General features: G+C 47.1%; 1 protein-coding gene across 6 annotated transcripts in view; it reads right to left on the bottom strand.

Annotated features, from left to right (window-relative positions):
- The window catches only part of NTRK3 (neurotrophic receptor tyrosine kinase 3), a 206,220-nt gene that overhangs the window by 130,521 nt on the left and 53,452 nt on the right, over positions 1 to 22,247 (bottom strand). For all 6 annotated transcript variants that reach the window (XR_005702949.2, XM_058422338.1, XM_058422339.1 and 3 more), the window contains 7 exons: positions 14,556 to 14,713; positions 12,570 to 12,712; positions 11,845 to 11,986; positions 9,441 to 9,737; positions 5,919 to 5,942; positions 5,049 to 5,119; positions 3,208 to 3,310 (listed from right to left, as the gene is read on the bottom strand). Coding sequence is in view for 5 of the 6 variants with exons in the window: in XM_058422338.1 (XP_058278321.1) it covers positions 3,208 to 3,310; positions 5,049 to 5,119; positions 5,919 to 5,942; positions 9,441 to 9,737; positions 11,845 to 11,986; positions 12,570 to 12,712; positions 14,556 to 14,713 (938 nt within the window). In the remaining variant the exon portion in view is untranslated. The remainder of the gene's footprint in view (positions 1 to 3,207; positions 3,311 to 5,048; positions 5,120 to 5,918; positions 5,943 to 9,440; positions 9,738 to 11,844; positions 11,987 to 12,569; positions 12,713 to 14,555; positions 14,714 to 22,247) is intronic.

The following is a 22,247-nucleotide window of genomic DNA, read 5'->3' as shown; positions in this document are numbered from 1 at the left end:
GATTGGAAGACACTGTTTACAAGGGTTGCAGTGACAAGCCTGACCCCAAGAGGTGAGGTGTAAAGCCCTCCAACTTGGGTGGGCAGTCATGGAACATGGAATGCTGGCCCCTGAGTTGGAGCAAGTAGTGACTGAGAGCAGGATACCGGGCTCCTTATTCCCATGTGGTCTATCCCATCCAAAAAAACGGAAAAGACCACACCCCTTTGGGACACAGAGTAAACCAAAGGACTCCAAATTTCAATTTCTTGCTTGGTAAGACCCTTTTCTTTTTCCCCACAATAATACAAGGCTTTAAAAAGCATCCCAGCCCCCCTCTAGATACAACACCCTTAAGCAAGTGGCTGCACTTCTGCAACTTCAACAAGTCTGTTTTAACACTCATTTTTCTCAGTGGTTTTCCCTCCACTGCCTCTCTGCTGCTCATGCAACGCCGCTTTTCACAGAAAGGAGCTTTGTTTGCCATTTCCCTGCCGCCTCCACCACCCCAGCTCCAGTGATCTCCAGGCTCCCCCCAGCTGCCTCAGCCCACCCCCGTTCCCTCCCAGCTACAGCAGCCAAAGCCGACAGGCGGCCAGAAAGGGGATCTGACCTCCGCCGCTCCGTGTTAATGAATGCCCTCTCCGGAGGGAGCAGGGGAAGGCGAGAGGGATGGCCAGGAGCCAGGCTGGGCCAGCTCAGCGAGGAGCGCAGCGCGTCAGAGCCGCTCTCAAAGGAGCTTTTGTTGGTGCCAGCGCTCCGGCCCGGTGAAGGCACGCTTGGCTCCGCAGGCTTTCCCACCGCTTCACTGCCGCTGGATCACTAACCGAGCCTGGCTCCGGCAGGACTGTGCTGCACTGCCCCAAGGGTGTGCTACCAGCCAGAAGAAGAAAAAGGTGGACAGGCCAGCCCCTCGGGGTCTTCTCCCAGCACATGTCCCTCAGGTCACAGTGACTTTCCTTCCAGCGAAGGCAGCTGGGATGTTGGACACTTGGTTCTAAGGCTGGTGGGCGATGCAGCAGATTGGCCCAGGGAGCCTTCCAAAGCCAACGAGGCATCCAGCTTTGTCAGTCCACGTTCACCTCTCTCTAGGAAATAAACCATCTGCTCAACACTAGGAGAAGCAGAAGGAAAAAATGTACTCAGAAAGACTCATGAGGTGCTTTAGGTAACATGTCCAACACGAGCACATAGTGTTCTGCTTCTGACAAAATCAACAGGAAAAACCTGCTCCTGCAGGCCTGCCAAGCTGGGATTTCAACAACAAGTGGCAACATATCAGCTGGCAACAAACAGCTCCTGAATCAGGGATGCACTTGCCCAAAAAGACTCAGGGTTTGGATTTTTATTTTCCTTAGTAAAAGATAACACACTGGGTGCCATAAAGGATGCCTCCTGTCCAAGAGTTAACTGAGCAGAGCAGAGTTTGGGCAATGTGAGTAGGCTATGGCGGTGCCTATGACAATAGTGACTTAATAATCTCTGTGGTTTTGAAGATGTATTTGTCTTCTGTCAACTCCATTTCTCCAAGTAAAGCTAATAAAACTTGTAGAAACTTTGCAGGGCTGTGGTTTCATATCAGAACTGAAAGAAACAGAGCATGATGAGGAGGAGAGCAGACTTTTCTAGCTAAACAATTTTGCCTCCGTTAAACTTCACACACAAGGGCCCATCATGGCACCCCTCTGGTTTCTGGGAATGCAGATTATCCACTGACATACTTATCCAAACACCTCTAAACACGTACACACATCTGCTCACCAAGACTTGTTACTCACATTAAGCTTACTTCACTCCTCTTTGATTCTTCCACTAGAGTCAGATGTTACTTTTCCTTTTCATATTTGTATCTCAAAGATCCATCAGTGGCACATGCCCAAGCACTTCCAAAGTGTTCTGACAAATCCCTCCAGAAAGCACATAACATCATCCCAGTTTTCCAGATGGGGAAATTAGAGCAGAGACAGAGGTTAAGACAGCTAATTGCCTATGGCCACTAAGTGAGTCATTAGAAGAGCTGGGAATTGATCCCAGGAACCATGTCTTCCATTCCTCTACTCCACCCACCAGTCAGTACAGTCCACCAGATGGTTCTTATCATTGGACATATGGACTAAATATTCCTAAGCTGGTGTAGAAGATTCACTATTTAATTAAATGTCCTGTCTTCTATCTCCATAGGATGCATAGGAGAAACTCCAGCCAGAATCCCATCTGGACCCACTCAGGAAATGTCTACGTGAAGAAAACAGAGCCCTAAGCAAGTGCAGGGAACATTCCCAAACCTATCAACCTGCCCTGCAGCACAGACGACAGCAAGGCCAGGAAATAGGCAGTGACTTGGGAGTCTTGGGAGAAGCTCGTGTTTGTCAAAGCCTGGCTTCAGACAATGCGTGCATGAGCCACCAGTCAGGCTGGGAACTGCTTCGTCATGTGAAGACTCTTCCTTCAGCCTTCACCGGGCACCACCAACGCTGCCCAGCTGGAGATAGCAGCAGAGTCACAAAAAGCAGATGGCACAGAATCATCTACTTCTGCCATTGTCTCTGTCACATCACAGAGCTGGTGTCGGTAGGACAGAGACCAGTTCTGCCTGGCAAACATCAAACGCCTTCTCACTTCCCAGTCACTAGCATTGACACTTGAAATAAATTTCTAAAGTCATTATTCACAACACAGTGGAGGAAACCTTTCACCAGAGAGTCATCAGAAAGAGACCTTCCACACCACTGCCTTCCCAGTATGCGACAGCAGCATCTCGGTCCCAGCTCAGAGAAAGGCACAGAGCGGCTGCACCTGCCTTCCCAACAGAACTCAAACCAATTTCACATCCTTCTGTCCATCCTGCTCACCCCGTGCTCTGCAGCCAGTGCAGGGGAAGCCTGTGCACCACCAAGTCCATAAAACTGATTTGACCTAGGACCATGCTGTCCTGAGCACAATGCAGGGCTGGAGGCAGCAGGCTCAAAGCTCTCCTGGACAGCCTGTAGGTGCAGTTATGTACTCATAAGGAACACACGTCCACACTTCTGCCCACAGAAGCTCACACAGGCAAAAACCACCAGCCCACTTGTCTCCATTGCTCTCTCAACAAACAGAAGACGAACTGCATTCCCTGGAGAAGGCTTTGCGTTGTAGGAGTAAAGCCACAACACCTTTCCACGTGTGCTACAAGAGCCGGGCAATCCTGGAGGGTGCCTCCTGCTAGGGCAAAGCAACTGCACCTACCTTTCATCCCAAACTTGGACCGCCGGCCATACTTGTTGATCATAATAAAGAGGACGACCAAGAGGACACAAGCAAAAGCTGCCAGCCCAACCGCTATGGAAACCTGGAAGGAAAAAGCCTTAGAGTCAACACAGGGGAATTTAGGAGCCTAAATCAGAAATACAGCACCTCCTTGCCTGGGTAACCTTTCTATAGGCTCACACCATCTGCTGCAGCCCTGTGGATATCAGCTATGGGGCAAAACACAAGCTAAAGCAGCAGGCCCTGGCACAGCTTGGAGGCATTACAGGCTTTTTGCAGGACTGGGAGATCTGGGATGTTCTCATCAGTGGTGCTGTTCTGGCACCAGTTTTCCCCAGTCTCTCACTCCACATATCCACAGGGAAAAAAGACCTCTGCTGCAATGCCTGGGCTTTCCCTTCTCTGCATCACATCCCAAGCCTCCATTTCCAACATCACCTCTTTGCCATGACATTACAGCACTAAAGCTGCTCAGAGCTCAGCTGGGAACACAATTCTGCCTCCATCCAAACATCCCTCAGGACAGAATGAGGGAAAATAACGCAACACAAAGAGAAAACAGAAGAAATTAAGTAGAACTAAGGAGTTTTTCCCCGTAAAACACCTGAGTTTTCAAAAGCCTCTAACGGTTCCCTATTTATTTTAACTTTACTAATAAATATTTATACTACAACAATGTCCAAGTCCTTCACCGGAGCTGTGGTTCCACCGTGGCAGTGTACAGGCAGGGAAAGAAAACCTCCTTGCCCTAAAGGGTTTACCATCCCAGCTTATTTTAATATTTATGAATATTTATTCCTTCAAGTCTTTGCTCAAAATACTTTTATTGCATTGATGTAAACAACAATTTCTCTGGCATGTGTCCAATTGTTCTGTACTAGGTCTTGTGATGCATTTAAACTTTGTTTCCTTTTACAAAACTGCATTCTGCTATAATAGAAAATACATCATTTAACCAAGAAGAAGTAATTTTATTTTCCAATCCTTTTCCCTGCTCTTGGTACATTTGTTATGATATTTTTAAATTTTTATTTTACCACACTCTATTTTCATCCCCAGCTTGTTTTCTGTGCTTTATATTTAATAATCAGTGCACATTATTACTCCAGCCTCACTGTTCAAAGCTTCCACTTCAGTTAAAGGAGGCTTTCTGTTAGATGAGAACTGAAACCAGGGTGGACTGAGATTTGCTTATTCTGTTGACACCTCAAGGATTTCAGTATCTTAAAACTTTCACAGAATCAGAGCTATTGTGTAACATGCTAATTTTTTTCTTCTAATACTAATGCACACATTTCTTCTTTTTCTTTTTTCCTACTGGGATTCTGCAGAAGAAAGACAATGCTGAGATATGATAAGCCCTAGAGTTACTTTCTTTTTTTCATTTTAGGCATGTCCTGCACAACAGGAGAGAGGGCAAACAGACATTGACAGAATTGAACCAAACTAAACCCAGGTCCCTCACCAGGCTAAGCTTAACAGATCAATAACAGTCCAAAACACACAATTGCCTGTTTGTTTGTTCTCTGGGTGATACTTCTTTTGAGTGAGAATTCCTGACCCTGCCAGCAGAGACTTCACAGGATGCCTTGTTTTCAAAGAGTTCCCTGGTTCCACACTGCAGACCCAAGAGGATCAGATGGTTTGTGTCAGTATTTTACCTGCCTGACACAAGCCACAAAATCCCTCTGATTGCTGTCTTGAGTCATAAAAGATGAGATTTTCCTTGCAAACATCTCGAAACAGCAGAGAAATACGAATTCTGAGTCATCAATAACAAGGGATGAATGCAAAGCCGTTCTGAAGAGACCAGGACTCACCCCAAAAGTGTCCTCCTCTGGTTTGTGGGTCACAGTGATCGGTGGGGTGGGACTCACTTCATAATCACCGACTGAAACCAAAACACCAAAGAGAGAACATTCAGTGGGGCTCCCATGGGACTCCCAAGGCACAAGCACATTCCAACAACAGTGTCTGGCCTAATGAGATTCAGTTCACCCCTAAAAGAAGCTGCAACTTTCTTTTTCAGAAGGCACAAATCAACCATCAGAGAGTTCCCTGTGCAAATCAGCAGAGAAAACACAGACCAGCACTATGCTGATGTTGTTCCAGCCTCACAAATGAGAAACATTTGGGTGCCTGGTTTCTGGAATAGGTTCCCACCACCCCTCTTCTCCCTCCCACCACACTCTTCTGAGTTTTCAGAAATCTACTGAGCTAAGCGGGGTTAAAATACAACTGACTTCAGCAAAACTTGATCTGAATAAAGGGTAAATTAAATGCTTTTTGTGGTGTGTAGCGTATGATGTGTTTTGAGGGGTGGAGGGAAGAATACTCAACAGAATTGAGTCCTGCTTCTCATCCCAGCCCACACCAGAGAAAAGTTGGGGACAGCCCAGCCTGCAAGAAATTAAGATCCCTTTTGCTACACAACAACCAACCATCATTTCCTTTGTAGGACCTTCTTTGGGAAACCACTAGAGACAAGTGAACATCTCCTGGTCTCATGAGATTACTGAGCTGGTCACAAGCTCCTCAGCAATCTTGTTCACGCACAGGGAAGACAGGGCTTTGTGCAACCTCCACCAGCCTGCTTCTGGCTTCCTCATTCTTGCTATGTAAATCAGAGAGGAATGGGGGACCACAGAAACAAACCAGCCACAGTATTCAAAAGGCAAGGAGACACTTACTTGAGACAAAGTTGTCCGTACTCTCTGTGGAAAGGACAAAGAGAGAAGCAACACTGTTAGCAGCACAGCAAAGAGAGAGGGGTCTCCTTCCCCACCCACCTCAGACACATTCCACCACCCCAAAGAACCCTGGAAACCAACTTTTCATATTTTTTCCTCTTGGACAACTGTTCCTGGAAGTTGCAGCAGGACATGCTGGAGGTCAGGATGGAGAACCTTGGGCTGAAAGAGGAGGGGAGGGGTACTGCTGTGAGGCCAAAAGCAAGAACAAGTAGCACTGTTGAACAATTGGTAAACAACCCTGCTTTCAGCAGGCGAGCAAAGCTCAACAAACACACAGGGCTCTGCAGGACGGGGGTGGAGGGGACAGAAACAGATTTTTCCTTGCATGGCAGTGTGCAACCATGGATAAAATCCTTCAAGGATGAGGACCAGCTCCCACAGAGGAGAGGCCAGCTTGGGGCTGGGAGTTAGAGGAGACCTCTTCTGACGTGCTTTTCATGAGCCACTTGGAACAGCTGATAGCTTCTGAACCGGACACGGAGGCTGTGGCTGTCCAAGAGCTGCCTCCTGCCTGAGACAAGCACAGCAGGCCCTGCTGTCAGCCTGCTGACTGCTCCAGTCTATTCAGCAAAGCTCCTTCAGCTCCAGGGGTGGCCGAGGCCCCAGACAGTGAGGTCTAAAGCCCTCGGTGACACTCAGTTTACTCAGAGTGAGAATCACGTCAGCTTCCAATTCACTCGCCCGTGTGAGAAACTGAGCCCGATATTAATTGAGTTTACACAGCTTTGCTGGCAGAGGGCTCCTGGAAGGATGCTGAAACGCTCACACTGGAACATGGGTGAGGTTTGGAAGGGCAGTGTAAAACAAACCCCAGGTGACAAACATGGCTTTCCAGAGCAGGGAAAAAAACACTGAACAAATATTTTTGCTTTAAGTCAAGCAGACAAGTAACCTTTGTTGGTTTTTTCTAGCAAGAGGGGGAAAAAAAAGAAAAAAAAAAACTATTTAGAGTTTTTTTCTTCTCTATTAAGGCAGAGTCTAGTCATAAAATTCTTGCTGCTTCTACATTTTTCCCTTTCCATTTTTCTCTGATGGACTAAGCAAATTCAACAGAAATGCACATAAAGGTTTTTGGTTTGTTTTTTTTGTGTTTTTTTTTTTCTTTTTTTTTTTTTTTTTTTTTTTGTTAAACCCTCTTTTTCCAAGCATAAATAATAGCCAAGAAATTTCAGCTAACCTGGGTTCTGTGAGAAATTCCCAAAGAACTGAACACTCACCACAGGTACATTAACCTTTGTAGATTAAATAAGGAGTTGGTAGTCTGTGGCAGAGGTACCAAGGACAACATGCAATGAGATTTTTACAGGATATGACACAAATCTGTCCTGGGAGCCACTGCCCTGCAGCATCAGCAAGAAGGCAGATATGGCATGGAGCTTACATGCCCCAGATCCCAGCTTCTAACAGCACCTTGCTCCTCTCAGCCTGGAAAGCAGAGTGTGGCCTTTTACCAATGAGAGGTTTTTGACTGGGGAGTTCTAAAACACATGGTCATAGGTCCTTTTCTGTACTGACAGAAAGACTTCCAGGCACTGTGCCTTTGTTAATTAATTAAGACTAATAATCTCACCCTGAGTAATGACAGTGAAGCCCTTGCCCTTGTGAATTGCTGTAATGAACAAGGGGCTTGAATGGGCCGTGCTGGGGAACCTTCAATGTGTGGCATTTTCTGAAGGAATCCACCTTCAAATGGGAAATTATAAATGTCAGCTGCAGTGAATGTATATGTCAGCTGTGGTAGTGGACAAAGCAACAAGCTTCAAGGAAAGTAAATTACATCCTGCATTGGGCTGACAGGGTCTGCCAGGGTGAGGAATGGCTTGGGACTTGGGATCAGAAGAAATAAAGGAAATGGGTCAGCTCCTGCTGGGAGATGATTTGGGGTCAGTAAGCACCCCACACCAAGAGCTCATGAGGCATGGGTGGAGCTGCATTCACAAGGGCAATATTTTAACTATATTCACAGAACCCCATGCTCCCAGAGCCTCAGACACAAGATGCTCTTCAAACATCAATGTGCTTTTCCACACCACAGCGTGGCTCAGATCCCTTTCCAAAATCAGTGCTCCAGAACAGCTTATCTTCCTCCCTTTCCTGCAGGTCCAGCACCTACTCAGGAGATGCCCCCATTTCACAGATGCGGAAATTGAGTCACAAAGGTGGGACCTGACAGAGCTGAAACTGCAAACCCGCGCACCTCTCCTCATCCACCTACATTTGATAAGCCCTTCCACCCTGACAGAAGGAAACATAATTAGGTCAAATAGTCAAACAGGGCAGAATCCTTGAAGTCAGAATACAAATTTTCCACTCCCATTCATATCAGCTCATTTGTTCAACTGTCAGATCTTCAAGGCAGAGATTTGGGTTTGCATTTATGATACTTGACCTGCAGGAAAACTCTGTGTACATATATGGTGTGATATAAATAATAAATGAGAGTACTGTTGGTATTTTGCTATATTTAGCAAACGCCCTATTTTGCTGGATTTTCTTGGGCTGCAGGGGCCAATTTAGAGCTGCCACTTTCTCATGGCATCATTCCTGAAGGCAGCACAGATCTTAACTCCATGATGGCCAGCGTGGTGTTGCACTGTCAGGGAACAGACCGAGATGCTCCTGTACAGCAGACAGGCCACCACAAAAGTCTCTATGGCACTTCCCAGAGATGGATCTTCATGTCTTAAAATGTGGGGTTTTTTTGGTTTTGTTTTTTTGGGGTGGTTTTTTTTTTGTTTTGTTTTTTTTTTTTTTTTTTTTTTATTTAAGCAATGAATCACCAGGGAGTACAACAGGGAATTCCAAGGAATCAGTTAAGAAATCCCAGCAAACTGATGCAAAGTGACTAATTGAGCTGTCGCATCTTTTGTAGCCCTGTCATCCTGGAATTGCACATATTGCATTTGGAAAGAAAACAATCCTGACGCCACTGCATCCAGCTTTAATCATTTCACAAATGCAAGCTAGAAGCGTAAAAAAAAAAAAAAAAAAAAAGTGCAGTCTGCATCACTTCAAAAGCTTTTCCTTTCTAGAGGAAAAGGTTGCTTATGACTACCACACAGCAGAGCACCTTCTCTCTAAAAAATTCAGCAACCTCTTTCGTGCACCCAAAAGGAGATCCAAAATAATTGGCCAAATTTACATCCTATTCCCACTGAAATTCCTAAAGGTCTTTAAAATAAATAAATACGCTGCAGAATATGCTACAAAATAAAATTATCTAAAGCAGCTAGCCCTCTCCCAACGTTAAAGAGTTCATATGACGCCAAAGTACACTTGTGTAGGAAAACCGTACTGGTCAGAAGAGGAGGTTGCCAGGGGTCACCTCTTCCAACCTGATGTTCACACAAAGCCAAGTTGGGATGTCAAGGCCTTGTTGAGGTGCAAGGATTACTGGCAGGGCCATAGTGAGACCTTCAAATTGCAAGGAGGCTTGAGGAGATAAACTGAATATCCTACCTGGAAAAGGCTTTTCAAGGAAGTGTCCTTTGATAGTTTGGTTGGCTGAGCCCAGCTGGTTGGTAGCCACAATCGTGTAGTTGCCGTTGTTGTAGTGAGTGGGTTTGTTGAAGAGCAGGCAACCCTCAGACACTTCCCCCTGTTGGTAAAACTCCATGCGGATGATCTCTGTCTCGCGGAGGACCTGGCCGTTGTGCAGCCAGTGAAGGGTGGGAGCGGGGTTCCCGTGCACTGCGAACGCAATGCAGTGGTCCATGTGTAGCACCGGCTCCTCCAGAGTAAGGATGCGAGGGGGATCTAGCAGAGAGAAACATGGCAGGCTCACAGCAACCTCCACCCAACGTCACCACTCTGTGCACCACGGAAACTGAGAGCACTGAAAACCTCCGAAACCACTTGTTCCGCCTGCTCCTGCCATGGATGTCTGTAAAGAAGTAGCGCTGTCACAAGAACCACTCCAACTTCCCTCAAAGGAGGGTCTGAGCCATGGCTGGGACCCTTGGCCTTCCAAACAGCAATATAAATTAAAGACAGGGATGGAAATTTCACCAGCCTTGAAACAATTAAGCTTGAATTGTCCTGTCCACACATCTACTGCTGCTCTCCTTCCCCCAAGGGATCCTGGGGAGACTGCCTGTCCCCGTTAAGGAGGACACGGTGACGTAGCACTGTTATATTACACATGTGCAAGGTACCTGTGGGAGCTCTCCAGTCACACTGAGCAATTCTGGATTGCATAGCTGTGAAAGCAAACATCCCTCAGAGACTGTGTGTCCTTGGGGGCTTTGACTGCCTGAATATCCCGAAGGAGTTCTCACTCGCCGAACAGCCTCCAGGGGTGTTTTAATTAAAGGGAGTAGAGTGGGAGAGGGATAGGAAAAGCAGGAACTCCACCTGCAATTTATTGCATATGCACTGTCTTCCCCTTGGGACACACCAAGCATTCAAATGTTGCTCTGCTGTAGCTTCTAAAATCCCATTTACAACGCCTACACATAAGGTCCCAAACCCCAAGGCTGGCAAGGTCTGAACTAGAAGAACAGGTTTTGTGCAAAGATACATGACACAAAGATGTATGTCCTCCCTAAAATTCTCCTTTCCCATCCAGCTGCAAAGACAATCCATTGGGCCTCCACAAGGAGGAAAACCAACATACCAACTCGGACAAATGTTTGTGAAAAATGTCAGCGAAGGTGACAGAAGAGAAGAAGGTACAGAGTTGGTTGGAGCTCAGCAGAGTTCTCCCACCAGCACCCATCTACCCTGAACCACACAGTCGTGTCCCAGCCACCCTCCTTCGTTCACCAGCCCAGATCTGCATGTGGCTTTTTCATATCTTCCTGGCAAGGGGATTCAAAACAGGCAGCCACCTACACGCACAAACCCAGATCTTTTCACCGTGAAATTACAGCCCCAGTGATGGCTCTGTGAAACAAGAGCAAGGGTAGCAGGATCTGTCAGCAGCTTAGAGGATTTCATGGGTGAAAACAGACATGGAGATAGTGCTGTTCGAGGTGTGGAGAAACAGGTGCTAAAACACTGAGCAAAAAACACCCATCTGCTGACCAGTCAGCTCTGAGCTGGGCTGAACTTTAATTACCTCCATCCTTCAATCCATCAATAGCACTTATTGGAAGGAAAATGAAAGTAGTAAAGCATCACACAGTATGCATGGGTTTATCAAGAGCAGCCAGAATCCCACAAGGGTCACTCCTCTACATGGCAAGGTTGGTGGTGGGGGACAGATTTTCAAACTACAGAGTAAGGGTAAATATTACAGACACATCAAAATGTAGCAAATCTCAGCTGCTTGAGACCATAAAGCTGTGTAAACTTCCTTTTAAGGTCAGAGGTTTGTTGTATTAGAAAGCACAAAGGAAGTTGAGCTACTTGCAGATAAAAGTGAACAGTTCAAATTTGACACCTGCACATTTATACGACCTTTGCAGTTTAACTTTGCAGGATCTGACCTGAGAGGAGGCACTAACATCCCTGAAATTAGTGGCAAGCTTTTAGCAAGGCTACCATTGGACCTCTCACATAGCATCAGGACAAGAAACTTTGCATTTTTTAAGAGATTTTCAGTCCCTCTATGGCTTTTCTTTAGTCTATTGAATCTTCTGAGACACAGGCAGGAAATGTCCACCACCACTGTGGCACTGCTGTTCATTACCTGCTCTTGAGCTCGTTTCTGGATTGATGGAAGCATCAGGAAAGCAAAATTACTGACATTTGAGAGAGAGAGCTGTGTGAGGATCCACCTCCATCTCACTGTGCTCAGCTCCTCCTAATCTTCACCCACAAAACCGGTATGACACAGGTAGCAAGTGGCCGTGCATTCAGAGTGTTCCCAGGGCAGTCCCTCTGGGCTCTGTATGGACAAGGTCTCTCCACTGGTACTTACAGTAGACAGTGAGCAGCACACTGGCATTGCTCATCCCCACCACGTTCTCAGCAATGCAGGTAAGCAGGAATCCATTGTCCTCGCTGGTGACGTTCACCAAGGTCAAATTGATGGCGTGAACATTGGTCCAGTTGAGGTTGGTCTAAAAATCCCAGAGAGAAATACAGACAGAAATCGGCATCTGGTGGTTCCTTTCCTCCGCTCTACCACCCCCAAAAAAGGAGGATTGCAGTTTCCGTGTGAGGAGATCTCCAAAATCCAAAGACAGCTGGGATCTGGGTGAAGGGAGGTATATCCTCACCTGATCAAACACACATTTTGTAAGAGAAAATACTGGGAAGGGGAGAGCCATGACATTGCAGCACTGATAAGCATGGCCAGCCTCTAGAAAATCTTACTTAGCTGCTACTCAGCTATAGCAAACAGGCAGTTCAACTGTCTACATCAGAGAACAGACAAGTTAATTCAACCAGGGAGCACTGAGCTCTGAAGCTCTCTCATCTTCACTTTCTGGCCATACAGAAGATTTTGCTCCCTTCTGCGACTCCACAGCTTCTCATGCGGATAGAGCATGTCTTCAGCTTTCCTTCGGACGTAAAAACTTCTCTTTTCTCATACCATCCACCCGACCCTCTGCCCTGTATGCATGGCCCTAGGAAACCCTGGCAGCTGTTTTGTTCTTGCCACGTTGGGCGGAGGCAGCACTGAGGTGTGGCAGCCCCTACCTGGTGGGTGTTGATGGAGTGGAGTTCAGCCACTGTCCAGTCCACGTCCGGCAGCGGCGATCCTGAGCCATTGCAGGTGATGACGGCGTTCTCCCCTTCCCGCACCGTCAGGTTCACGTGACTCACACTGATCTCAGGAAGGTCTAGAGAAGCCAAAAAAACCACTCAGGTGTGGGGCAGAATTGTCTACAGCCAGCTACAGGAAGTGTGTAGACCCAGATCCCACCAAGCTGTTTTCCAAATCAGCTTCCAGCACCCTGAGATGAGTAGCATGAGGCAACAGCATGGCCTTGCCCTACCAAGAGAAGGAGGGGTGTTGGAGATAGGGGAAAATACAGACCCTGGAGATGTGCCAGCTGAGCAGACCCCCTCATCAGCTTTAAACTTAATCCAACACTTGCTGTCCAGTTCTGGCCACTCTTTCTCTCACACAACCCTCATACCCGTCTCTCTACTGCCACAAAGCTGCTCACGGAGGCAGTCACCTGGGATGAGAAAACTGTGTGTACTGGGAGACAATCCAAGGCATCCCCAGGGACAAGGCACAGAGCACTCAGCATTCCAGGTGAAGAAAGTGTCCCTCTAATTTGTAACAATCAAGAATAGATGACCAAGGATGTGTCCTCACATTAACTGCAGCTCTCCCAATAGAAGGTGTCCTTATTCTTCCTCAGTGGTAGCAGAGGGATTCACTGATTTATGGTGGCTCTGATTTACACCAGTTCCTTACTCAGTGCCACAGGCACCAAATATCCTTGCAATGTGAAACAAGACAGTGCTGGTTGCAAGATGGCCAAACAGTCTTCTTGAATAAGGAGGTTTCAGAGGCAAATTGAGTAAGCACGGCAGGAGGAACGGACCAGTAACTGCTGTCCCCTGCAGTCCAATGATGGAGCCATACCTCCTCCTGTCCCTGATCCCTAAGGATTTCTTTGTTGTTGTTGAATCCTTGCATTTTATTCAACCCATGTGGGGCGGAAATTACAGCACTCCCAAATCTTTTTAGTTCATCCACACGAAGGCACACTTTGGCCAATTTCCAGAGCTTAAAGGGACAGGGTGAGCTTGGAAAAAAAAAAAAAAAACTGACCAAAAAAATAACAAAAAAACAAGTCATGCAAATCTAAACATGAATGCTGTTTGTCTACTACTGCTACAAGTAGCAAGCCAAAATCCATAGTACAGAGGATGATTACAAAAAAAAAAAAAAAAAAAAAAAAAAAAAAAAAAAAAAAAAAAAAAAAACCTGATTTTTCTTCTTTTTTCAGCCTGTGAGTTTGACAGCTGCTTGTGTACAGACTGTTTAATTGCTCTGTGGAAGGTACATCTCTTTCTCCTTACACTGCAAGAGATGCTTTCCAGTAATAGCCACAGCAGAGCAAAACCTGACACCAAACAGGCAGCTGATGTGTGAACAAGGTGAGGAAAAAGGGTAACTATTGAACATGCCTCGTGTTGCTCCTGGGGCCGCTGGACTCTTTTAAACATAAGCAGAAAATAGAAAGAGATATAAAAGTCACTTCTGGCTCTTCCTTACAGATAGGAGATTTCAGTTGAAAAATAAAACAAAAGAAAATGAATAGAGACATGTATTTCCTAAGAGTAATTACAAAAGATTCAGCAGCAGTGTCTTTTAACAATGTGCTGCTTCTAGGATTTTTTAGGCACAGGAAAATCTACATGAAAGAGCTCTTTTCAAGACATCACACAGACTCACTACAGACACTTTGTCAAGCAGCAGCATTGCAGTAAAGAAAATGCCCCAAATCACCCAATACTGTTCATACGCACATTAACAGCAGCCTCACATTTACCAAGATATTCTATTTTTAATCTATAAACTATCCCAACCAGCTTCAGCCTTCTTGTTCTCAGCCACATGGTGAGATCCTGCTACATCAGGTTCCCAGAATAGCTGAACCTGAGGTGCTGGGTTGGACAGGGATCCCTCCTGGCCTCCCTCGTGTCCAGCCCAGGGATCCTTACCACACTGGGTGATGTTCATCTCCTTCAAAGTGATGATGGCTGCATCCATGGTCATGCAGTAGAGATCCTGGTACTGCAGGTTTGCCTCGCTCTTCTCCTGCCAGAGCTGGATCCAGCGGATGTCGCAGCTGCAGTTAAAAAGGTTCCTCTCTAATCTCCTGCAGAGAGAGGTGAGAGAAGTGGGTGGGATGGGGAAGGGTGAGCAGAGCTGTCACCAACTCTGGAATTCCCAAGGAGGACAGCCACCATGCACGTGTAAGAGCCTGTCCTAGGGTAACTTTATGATGCTTGTATCCCCAATCGTCTGTTCTGTTTGTGCTGTATATTGAGTCCTGTGCCTTTAAGACTGGTTCTAAGAGCAAGGAGAAGCGCAGAGTTTGTTTTGAGAAAACTGCCTGACTCCTCCACATTCTTTTCTGGATGGGGTGTTCGGTGGAGGCTTGGAGAGACTGCAGGACAGAGATATTTTTTTGCTTTTAGTTAGTTTCAGCTAGCTAGGACAGAGAAGTTCCCTGGACTGTTTTTTTTCCTTTTTCTTGGAACTGTTTAAACCTGCTCTGGACTGAAAACCCAGGGGAGCACTGGGGGCTGCACCTGCGGCCCACCACGGCCTGGAGCTCGGCATTTTCCAGCAGCGCCGGAGAGACTGGGACTGAGGAGAGACTGAGAGAGAGCCGAGCTACACCCACGGCAAGGACTTTCTCAATTTGCCATCTCACTTCAGAATGAGAGGTTTTATTGTTTCATATTATTCATTCTTTATACTTGTATGCACTTTATTTGTTTAGTAAAATAGTTTTTTCCACTTTCAACAAAGAGGGTTTTTTTCTGACTGGTTAGAGGGAGGGGCCACTTGGGTTTGCTTCCCAGGGGGATCCTATACAGGAGTTTTCCCCCAAATTGGTCTCCAAACCAGGACATACCCAAAGCAGAATCTTCTCCACGTTATCCACTCGGGGTCTTCTGGCACTTATTATTCCTGTCTTTTCCACAGTCACACATCCGTGCATTCACAGTCTCCTTCATGGGCGCACACAAGGTTTTGAATCTCCCAGGGCAGCACACAGGTGCATTTACTGTCTCTCACCACAAGATCTGCACTACTGTGACTTGTTCCCACTGTCAGCCAGACACCCAAAAGGGTCACCCCTCAGTAAGGAGCAGACAGCTCTCTACTGCCCTAAAACATTGATTTACACCTTCGAATCCCACTTCAGTGGTGGTTCTAGACTCTGCTGCGCAAAGCACAATTCAAGCCCCCACAAGCACACAGAGAGGCTGGCAGCTCTTCTCCCAAGTTCCTCATACAGACACAGGCTCCTGGTGACCCAGAACACGAGCTAATGTGCAGGGGAACATGCATTTTAATCAAATCAATCAGCACTGTGCTGAGACCCTGCTGACCTGGCCAGGAGAAATGGAGAAAAGCACTGCCTTTAATGTACTTCATTTAAACCACACTTACACATAGTTTATATACCAGGAATGTTTATTATAATTGATTTTCCAACCTATTAACCATTTCATTTACATTTTAAAAGCTCTGCAGGGCTCTGTGGACACACAAGAAGGGCAAGTCCCAGCAGGGAGAAGAGCCCAGTGCCCAGCCAGGACTGAGTTACCAAAGCTGGTTGCAACAGTAATTTGAGCAAAACTAGGAGATACAGCCTGAACAAACAAAATATCTCCCCACAAAACTGTTAAGCAAAGAAAGTTGGGATCAGCAGAGTGCCAAAATTGAGCTCAGTCACCCCAAAGCAGAAGGGCATCTCCAAAGGTCAAACCATTGTTTCACGTGATATCTAGATCCCCCATCATACAGGGGAAAGATTTTTTTCCTGCTCCGTTCCACGTGTCACTGCAAAATTCATGCTTGCTTTTACAAAATTAATTTCACCGACTAACAGGATTTGGAAACAACCTTCCAAACATCTCCAGCTGCTGTTTTGTCAATACAGTGCTGCAAAAGGAGGAACTGAAGGGGTCTTCTGGTAGCACCCAGGGGTGCTAAACCTGAACCCTAATGAAGCCACTATGCATTTTCAAATACATCAAGATGTCATCTGACTTTTTTATTATTTTAAGAGCAAAGACTGAGTTAAGCTTCACTCTGTGGCTTTTCATTAGTTCATTTCTTTCCCACAAAAAGCACATAAACCTCTGTGACACAGGTACAAGGCTCAGACAAGCAACTCAAAGGCCAAAGCACTAAATTTAACAGACCAGAGCAGATTAGCACAGTGATTTGGCGGGATTTGAGTGATGAGACATTCCCTGAGTGCTCTGACAGGTGCTGCCAGGGCTTTGCACAGGCTTTACATCCTCTTCTACACAACCATGAATTTCCTTCTCAGGATCCTGAAACCAACAGGACATGGGGATGGCACGTGGGTGAGAGCCACGGCACAGCAGGTGACTGGGGATGTACCCTGGGCCCTGGCAGGGAGCTGGGGGAGCTCAGATGCAATGGCGGAGAAATTCTGCTCTGCTGCAAATATCCTCACCAAACGAGGCTGCTGGGAGAGCTGCTGTCCTAGAACTTAAGGGCAGCTCTGTAAGTAACAGACAGCAGCTTCTCTGGCCCATTGCTAATTCATGAAGGGCCATGAATAATACAGGAGCCACGGGCTTCAGGGCAGAACTTCCCCACAACCTGCCCCACCACCAGTGATGTAACTCGCTCTAATCGAGACCCCCAGAGGGGCTTTTGCACAAATTAACTCCCATCACGGGCAGCTGGCACAGCCCTGCGGGTAGAAGGGGCACTTGTGCACTCTTTGCTAAATGCATTGCTAAAGCATTCCCAACCTGAGGAAAATACCCTTTCCTCCTCACTCGGTGCCTGGCTTGCCGTGCCAGCCAGCTCTCCAGAGAGGTGCACAGGGAATTCCACTCTCACGCTGTCCTAAACCCACCCAAAAACCTGTTCTCTCCTCAAATCCCCTTCCTTTGCAGGGACTATTAGGAGATGCAGCTGCTTCCAACTCTTCCTCTCACATTTCTGTAACACACCTCCACTACCTACGACCCTCTGCTTGTGGACATGAATGCACCAGCTCCTTGGGGCTCACAAGGTGCCCTTTGGACAAAACACACTGTTGGACCTGCCACGTGCTGCAGGCCACGGGTGCAGCAGCATCCCAGTGAGAATTAAGGCAAGGGGCTCTTTGTGGGACACATCCAGTACAACTTACTCCTGGAAGGAACAAGCAAACTCAAAGAGCATTTTTTGCATGCAGGCTGCAATTGTTGCCAAAGCATCGCTTGGCTGCAGGCCCGCAGGAGCTGTGCACACCCCCACACCTTCTTCAGCCCTCCTTAAAACTCAAAATGCCTGTGAGAAACAGCAAATATCACAGCTCCACGGGAGCTGGGCTTTTTGCACAAGCAGAGCTGCTCTGTGACATGAGGAGCTCATCCAAAAAGGGGCTGAACCTGCACCTGAGACAGAGCCATCCACCAGCACCATAAGCAGAGTGATAGCAGGGTGTACTCAGGGCACAGCCCCTTCCCTAAATGGGAATACTATGTTTGGGACAGAGGAAAAGTGTGGCAACCATGCCAAGAGCTGTCATTTGATGGGACAATGACCCATCAAAACTGAAACCCTAAAGCCATGCAGGTATCAAGTCAATTCTTCAACAAAAGGGATGCTGCTGGTGCCTGGCTGAGCCTAGCTTGGCTCCCTGCAGAGAACTCTACTCACTATCTCCAAAACTGCCTGGGCAACCTTCACCAGGGTGGATCAATGTGGGAGACAGATGCCATCAACACTCCAGTGTGTTCTGGAACAGACAGGGACTTCACAAACACAAGCAGCTTTTTCCAGACTAGGCAGCTGAATGAGACACATGCCCCATCCCATGCCTCCCCACTCATCAGCTAAAGCAAAGCTGTCTGCAGCTAAACCTCTCAGAGGGCAGCAGAGATCCTTGCCACGCTTCTCCTGTCTGTTTCAATTCACGTAAAATTCCTGCCAAGGTTTCATACTCTTACAATTAAAATGTTTTTCCTACCTTGGGACTGAAGCCACTTCCCTAAGTTTGAGAAGCAAGGAGTGCTCAGCAGAGGGAGAACTAAATCTAAGACTTCTGTTCCTATCAATTTCCCAGAACCAGAGTTTCTCTTGGTGGTCCAACCAAAACTGTTATTTCTGAAGCCCTGCCAGAAGGGGCTGGGATGGAAAGAGAAGGACTGGGACAGGGAGTGGTGTGTGCTGTCTGGCAGCTGGCTCAGCTAATGCAGAGAGCAGGCAAGCACCCACTGTCTGGCCACAGCTCTATTACTGGGACTGCTGGCATTGATAAGTTTCAAAGCTGGAGGCACAGACCACGTTAAGCTGGACTCACAACATTAACAGAGATGCTGCTGTGCCCCATCCCCACCAAAGCCTCTTGCTGTAGCATTGCAGAAATGTACTGCAGGGCAACTTGGCAGGGACTGCTGGTATTAGAAATGCTGATGGGTCGGGCAGAGCAGCAAGATGTTCAGGACTACAAGGTTTTATACAACCGAAGATGTAATTGGATCCAGAGTCTTAGGTCTTTCCGGGAAGGAATTTCTTGAAATGTCAGCTCTAAGCTCTCTGAGGACATGACAAAGGAAGCCAAGGACATGACAGAGGAAACCAGCTGTGACTTCTGGATAAGAAAGGCTCTAAGTCCAATGTTTATGAGCTGTTGCATGTGTCAGATGCTTCCCTGCTCACACTCAGCCTCAGACTTAGGAGAGTTGTGCACTCATTAGCCTGAGCCCTGCTGGTCAAGGTCAGCCCATACCATGGGAATTAGGGCTGGAGTTACTGGAAACCATTCCAAGCCTTGTTTCTGGCCAGAATGAGCAAGAGATAATAGTCTCTGGAATTGTGCCTCATTTTTGCCATCCTTTCTTCTGTGAGTCAGCGGGGGGAAAATCTCAACTCTGTTGAACAAGAAATCCTTCTTTAAAGCAACACCACGTTCATGAGGCTGTGATGCCTTGGATGCAGTCAAGCAGCAATACCAAGCCCCAAGCTGCCATCCTTCTGCCCAGTACTCTTCTGATCTTTACTCCTCATTGTTCACTGTGAGTGGCTTCGTCCGGTCTCGTGTTCCCTGGCAATCTCCATGTCACACTCAGTTGTAGCTCCTCTCCTCCCGACGCTCTCCTGGAGACAATCCTCCCACTGCTTCCCTCACCACATGCTCCACTGCTCTGAGCTGACTCGTAAGTCACGGTTCTGGCTTGGATGACTTTCTTTCCTCTGCATCCATGATTTCCTGATAGCACAGGGGCACTGGAATTCAGTATAAGGCACCTCTGGTGAGCCTCTGCACCCACTTGTTCCACCAGCCCTCCACACAGACCCTCTGGAGAAGAGGGGACTCTTGCCAGCTTCTCTGCGTCCCTAGAGTCCTCTAGCCTCTCCACTGCTGTGCACAAATTCTGATGCTCAGCCTCTCTTCCTCAGGCTAGCTGTGTCTGCATCGGCCTCTGCTGCTCACCACCTTCTCCCTTTCCAGAGAGTTTTGGCTCAATTTCAAGTCCTTGGCTGATGTCAATCTGCAACTCCCTTTCTAGCTTTCACCAGTGTTTCACACTCACTTTATGTGGGCCATGTATTCCATCTCCTTCCCAGGTTCTGGAAGCCTCCTTGGAGCTCACTGTGCCAAAAACCTCTCTCTTACTCACCCATCCTCTGCATTTCTAAAAATAAAAATACAGTATTTCCCACTTTTGTGGATTCATTAGTAATTTCTCCCCATCTTGGAGATCTGCTCCTCCTCACCACAGGTCCCATGCTTGTAGCAGTCAGGTCCACAACCACCTCTCAGCAGGAAACATGTCTTTACCTTAATTCCCAATGTCTTTATGTGAATGATTATTCAGAGCCCATAGCTCAGGCTATACTTCTGTGCTGCCTTCTTTCCAACAATTCCAAGGCTCAGCTTGGCCCCAGGAAGGACACTGCAGGCACATCCCCTTGCCCCTTAAAAACTGACATCCCAGTGAATATCAAATAAAATATCCCTCTCCTGTCGTGTTTGGGGAACAGCATCACCACATTATTCTGGCAATCTCCATCCTAGCTGTGTTTAAGTGGATAAAGGGACCTTAGTTACAAGGAACTCAGAGGGAAACATCTGTCAGGAAGCACCTAAAGCAATTCTTTAGAAAAAGTGAACTTGATCAGGCTCTTACTCCAGCCCAGCCAACAGCAAGACAGCCCCTGTGGCCAGGCACATTTGTAGGTCTAAATTGTTCACTGGAACTGGTGCCAGAGGTTGGTTTGCCAAGACCCCTTTCACAGCCTGGAGCAGGAGATGTTCAGCTGAGGCTCCTGCCCCACACGATGCCAAGCCTCCCTGTGGGACACCACGGACAACACATATCAGTACTGCTCCCCCACCCCACCGTGGCCTCCTACCAACCAGCCCTGTGATCTCCTGCATTTCTTTGTGCACTGCTTCTTTTGTTCACAGGGGTTTGTTATCTCCAAGAAAACTGCTCTGAGCGCAGCTCCAACTGGAGCCAAGTAATTCAGCTCCTTCCCGCTTGCCACGCTGCAGAGTGCTGGCCCCAAGTGACTCTGCTGACGCCATCCAAAGCCACCCCAAGCACACCAGCTCCCTGCCAGGACCATCATATCAGGACAACACAGATGTATTCATCAGGTGAAGTACCCTTTGCTGCCCGAAAAGCAGCTTCTCAATTCCCTTTGCACTTGGCCTTGGTCTTTTGAGCCCGGCTGGAGCTGGCAGACCTGGGACGTGCCTGAAGAAACAAAATATGACCAAAGGAAGCAAAACCACATAAAAACAAAACCCTTTGGAAGCATTCCCATTAATCTGCAGGCTCACCATTACCCCAGACCCTGCAGGTGCCTCCAGCTCGGGACTGCATCCCCATTTGCTCCTCCACTCTTGGGCCTCTCTTGGGTAACAACCATCAATCTGAGTTTTGCCAGACAGTGCAATGACAATAAGTAAAGGTCTAAGAATACAAATGACTCATGCTATTAAACTTGAAACCCGAGCCAGGCTTGAAAAATATTTAGAGCCGTAATCAGCAAGGAGAAATTCTGAATTCAGCATTTTAACTCTGCAAGCCAAATTTCCCCATCAGAAGGGCGTTTCTCCATTTTCTAATATCACTATTAGTATTTTTCATTTAACAATTTGACAGAAATAAAATACACTGCAGTAACACCGGTGATAACGCACTTACTCCCACTTGAAAGACAGTCTTTATTCTTTCATAAGTCACTTCTAGCTTACAGCTCTATTGATCATCGGTGAGGATGAATGGAGCTTCCCAAGATCCTCTGGGACAAATCCTACATATATATTTTTTTAAACCCACCAAACAACTATTTCTAAAATTCAACAAAACAGGTCATCAGGGCAGCGTTCCATTGATTTCGTGTCCACTTATTCTTCAAGCGTGATGCTGAATGCTCTATCAATAATTCAGCAGGGCTGAAGGCCACCAGTGCCCCAGGAGACACAACTATCTCCTCATCTCCCACATCAGAGCTGGGAGATGTCTCCATTGCTAGAGAGAAAGGGAATCATGGGCCTAAAAAGCAGGGGTGTCTTGTAAAGCATGTGCCCCAGTTAAAGAAGAGCAGCTAGCCCTACCCTGCGACAGATGAGAGCAAGTGTTTGAGGAGATTCACTCAAAATCTGGCCGAGTAAGTATTTCTAATGTGCT

The sequence above is a fragment of the Hirundo rustica genome, chromosome 13 (genome assembly GCF_015227805.2).
Source record: "Hirundo rustica isolate bHirRus1 chromosome 13, bHirRus1.pri.v3, whole genome shotgun sequence".
NCBI classification, from domain to species: Eukaryota; Metazoa; Chordata; class Aves; order Passeriformes; family Hirundinidae; genus Hirundo; species Hirundo rustica.
Note: the sequence above shows the minus strand (reverse complement) of the source record. Positions and strands in the feature narration are given on the sequence as shown.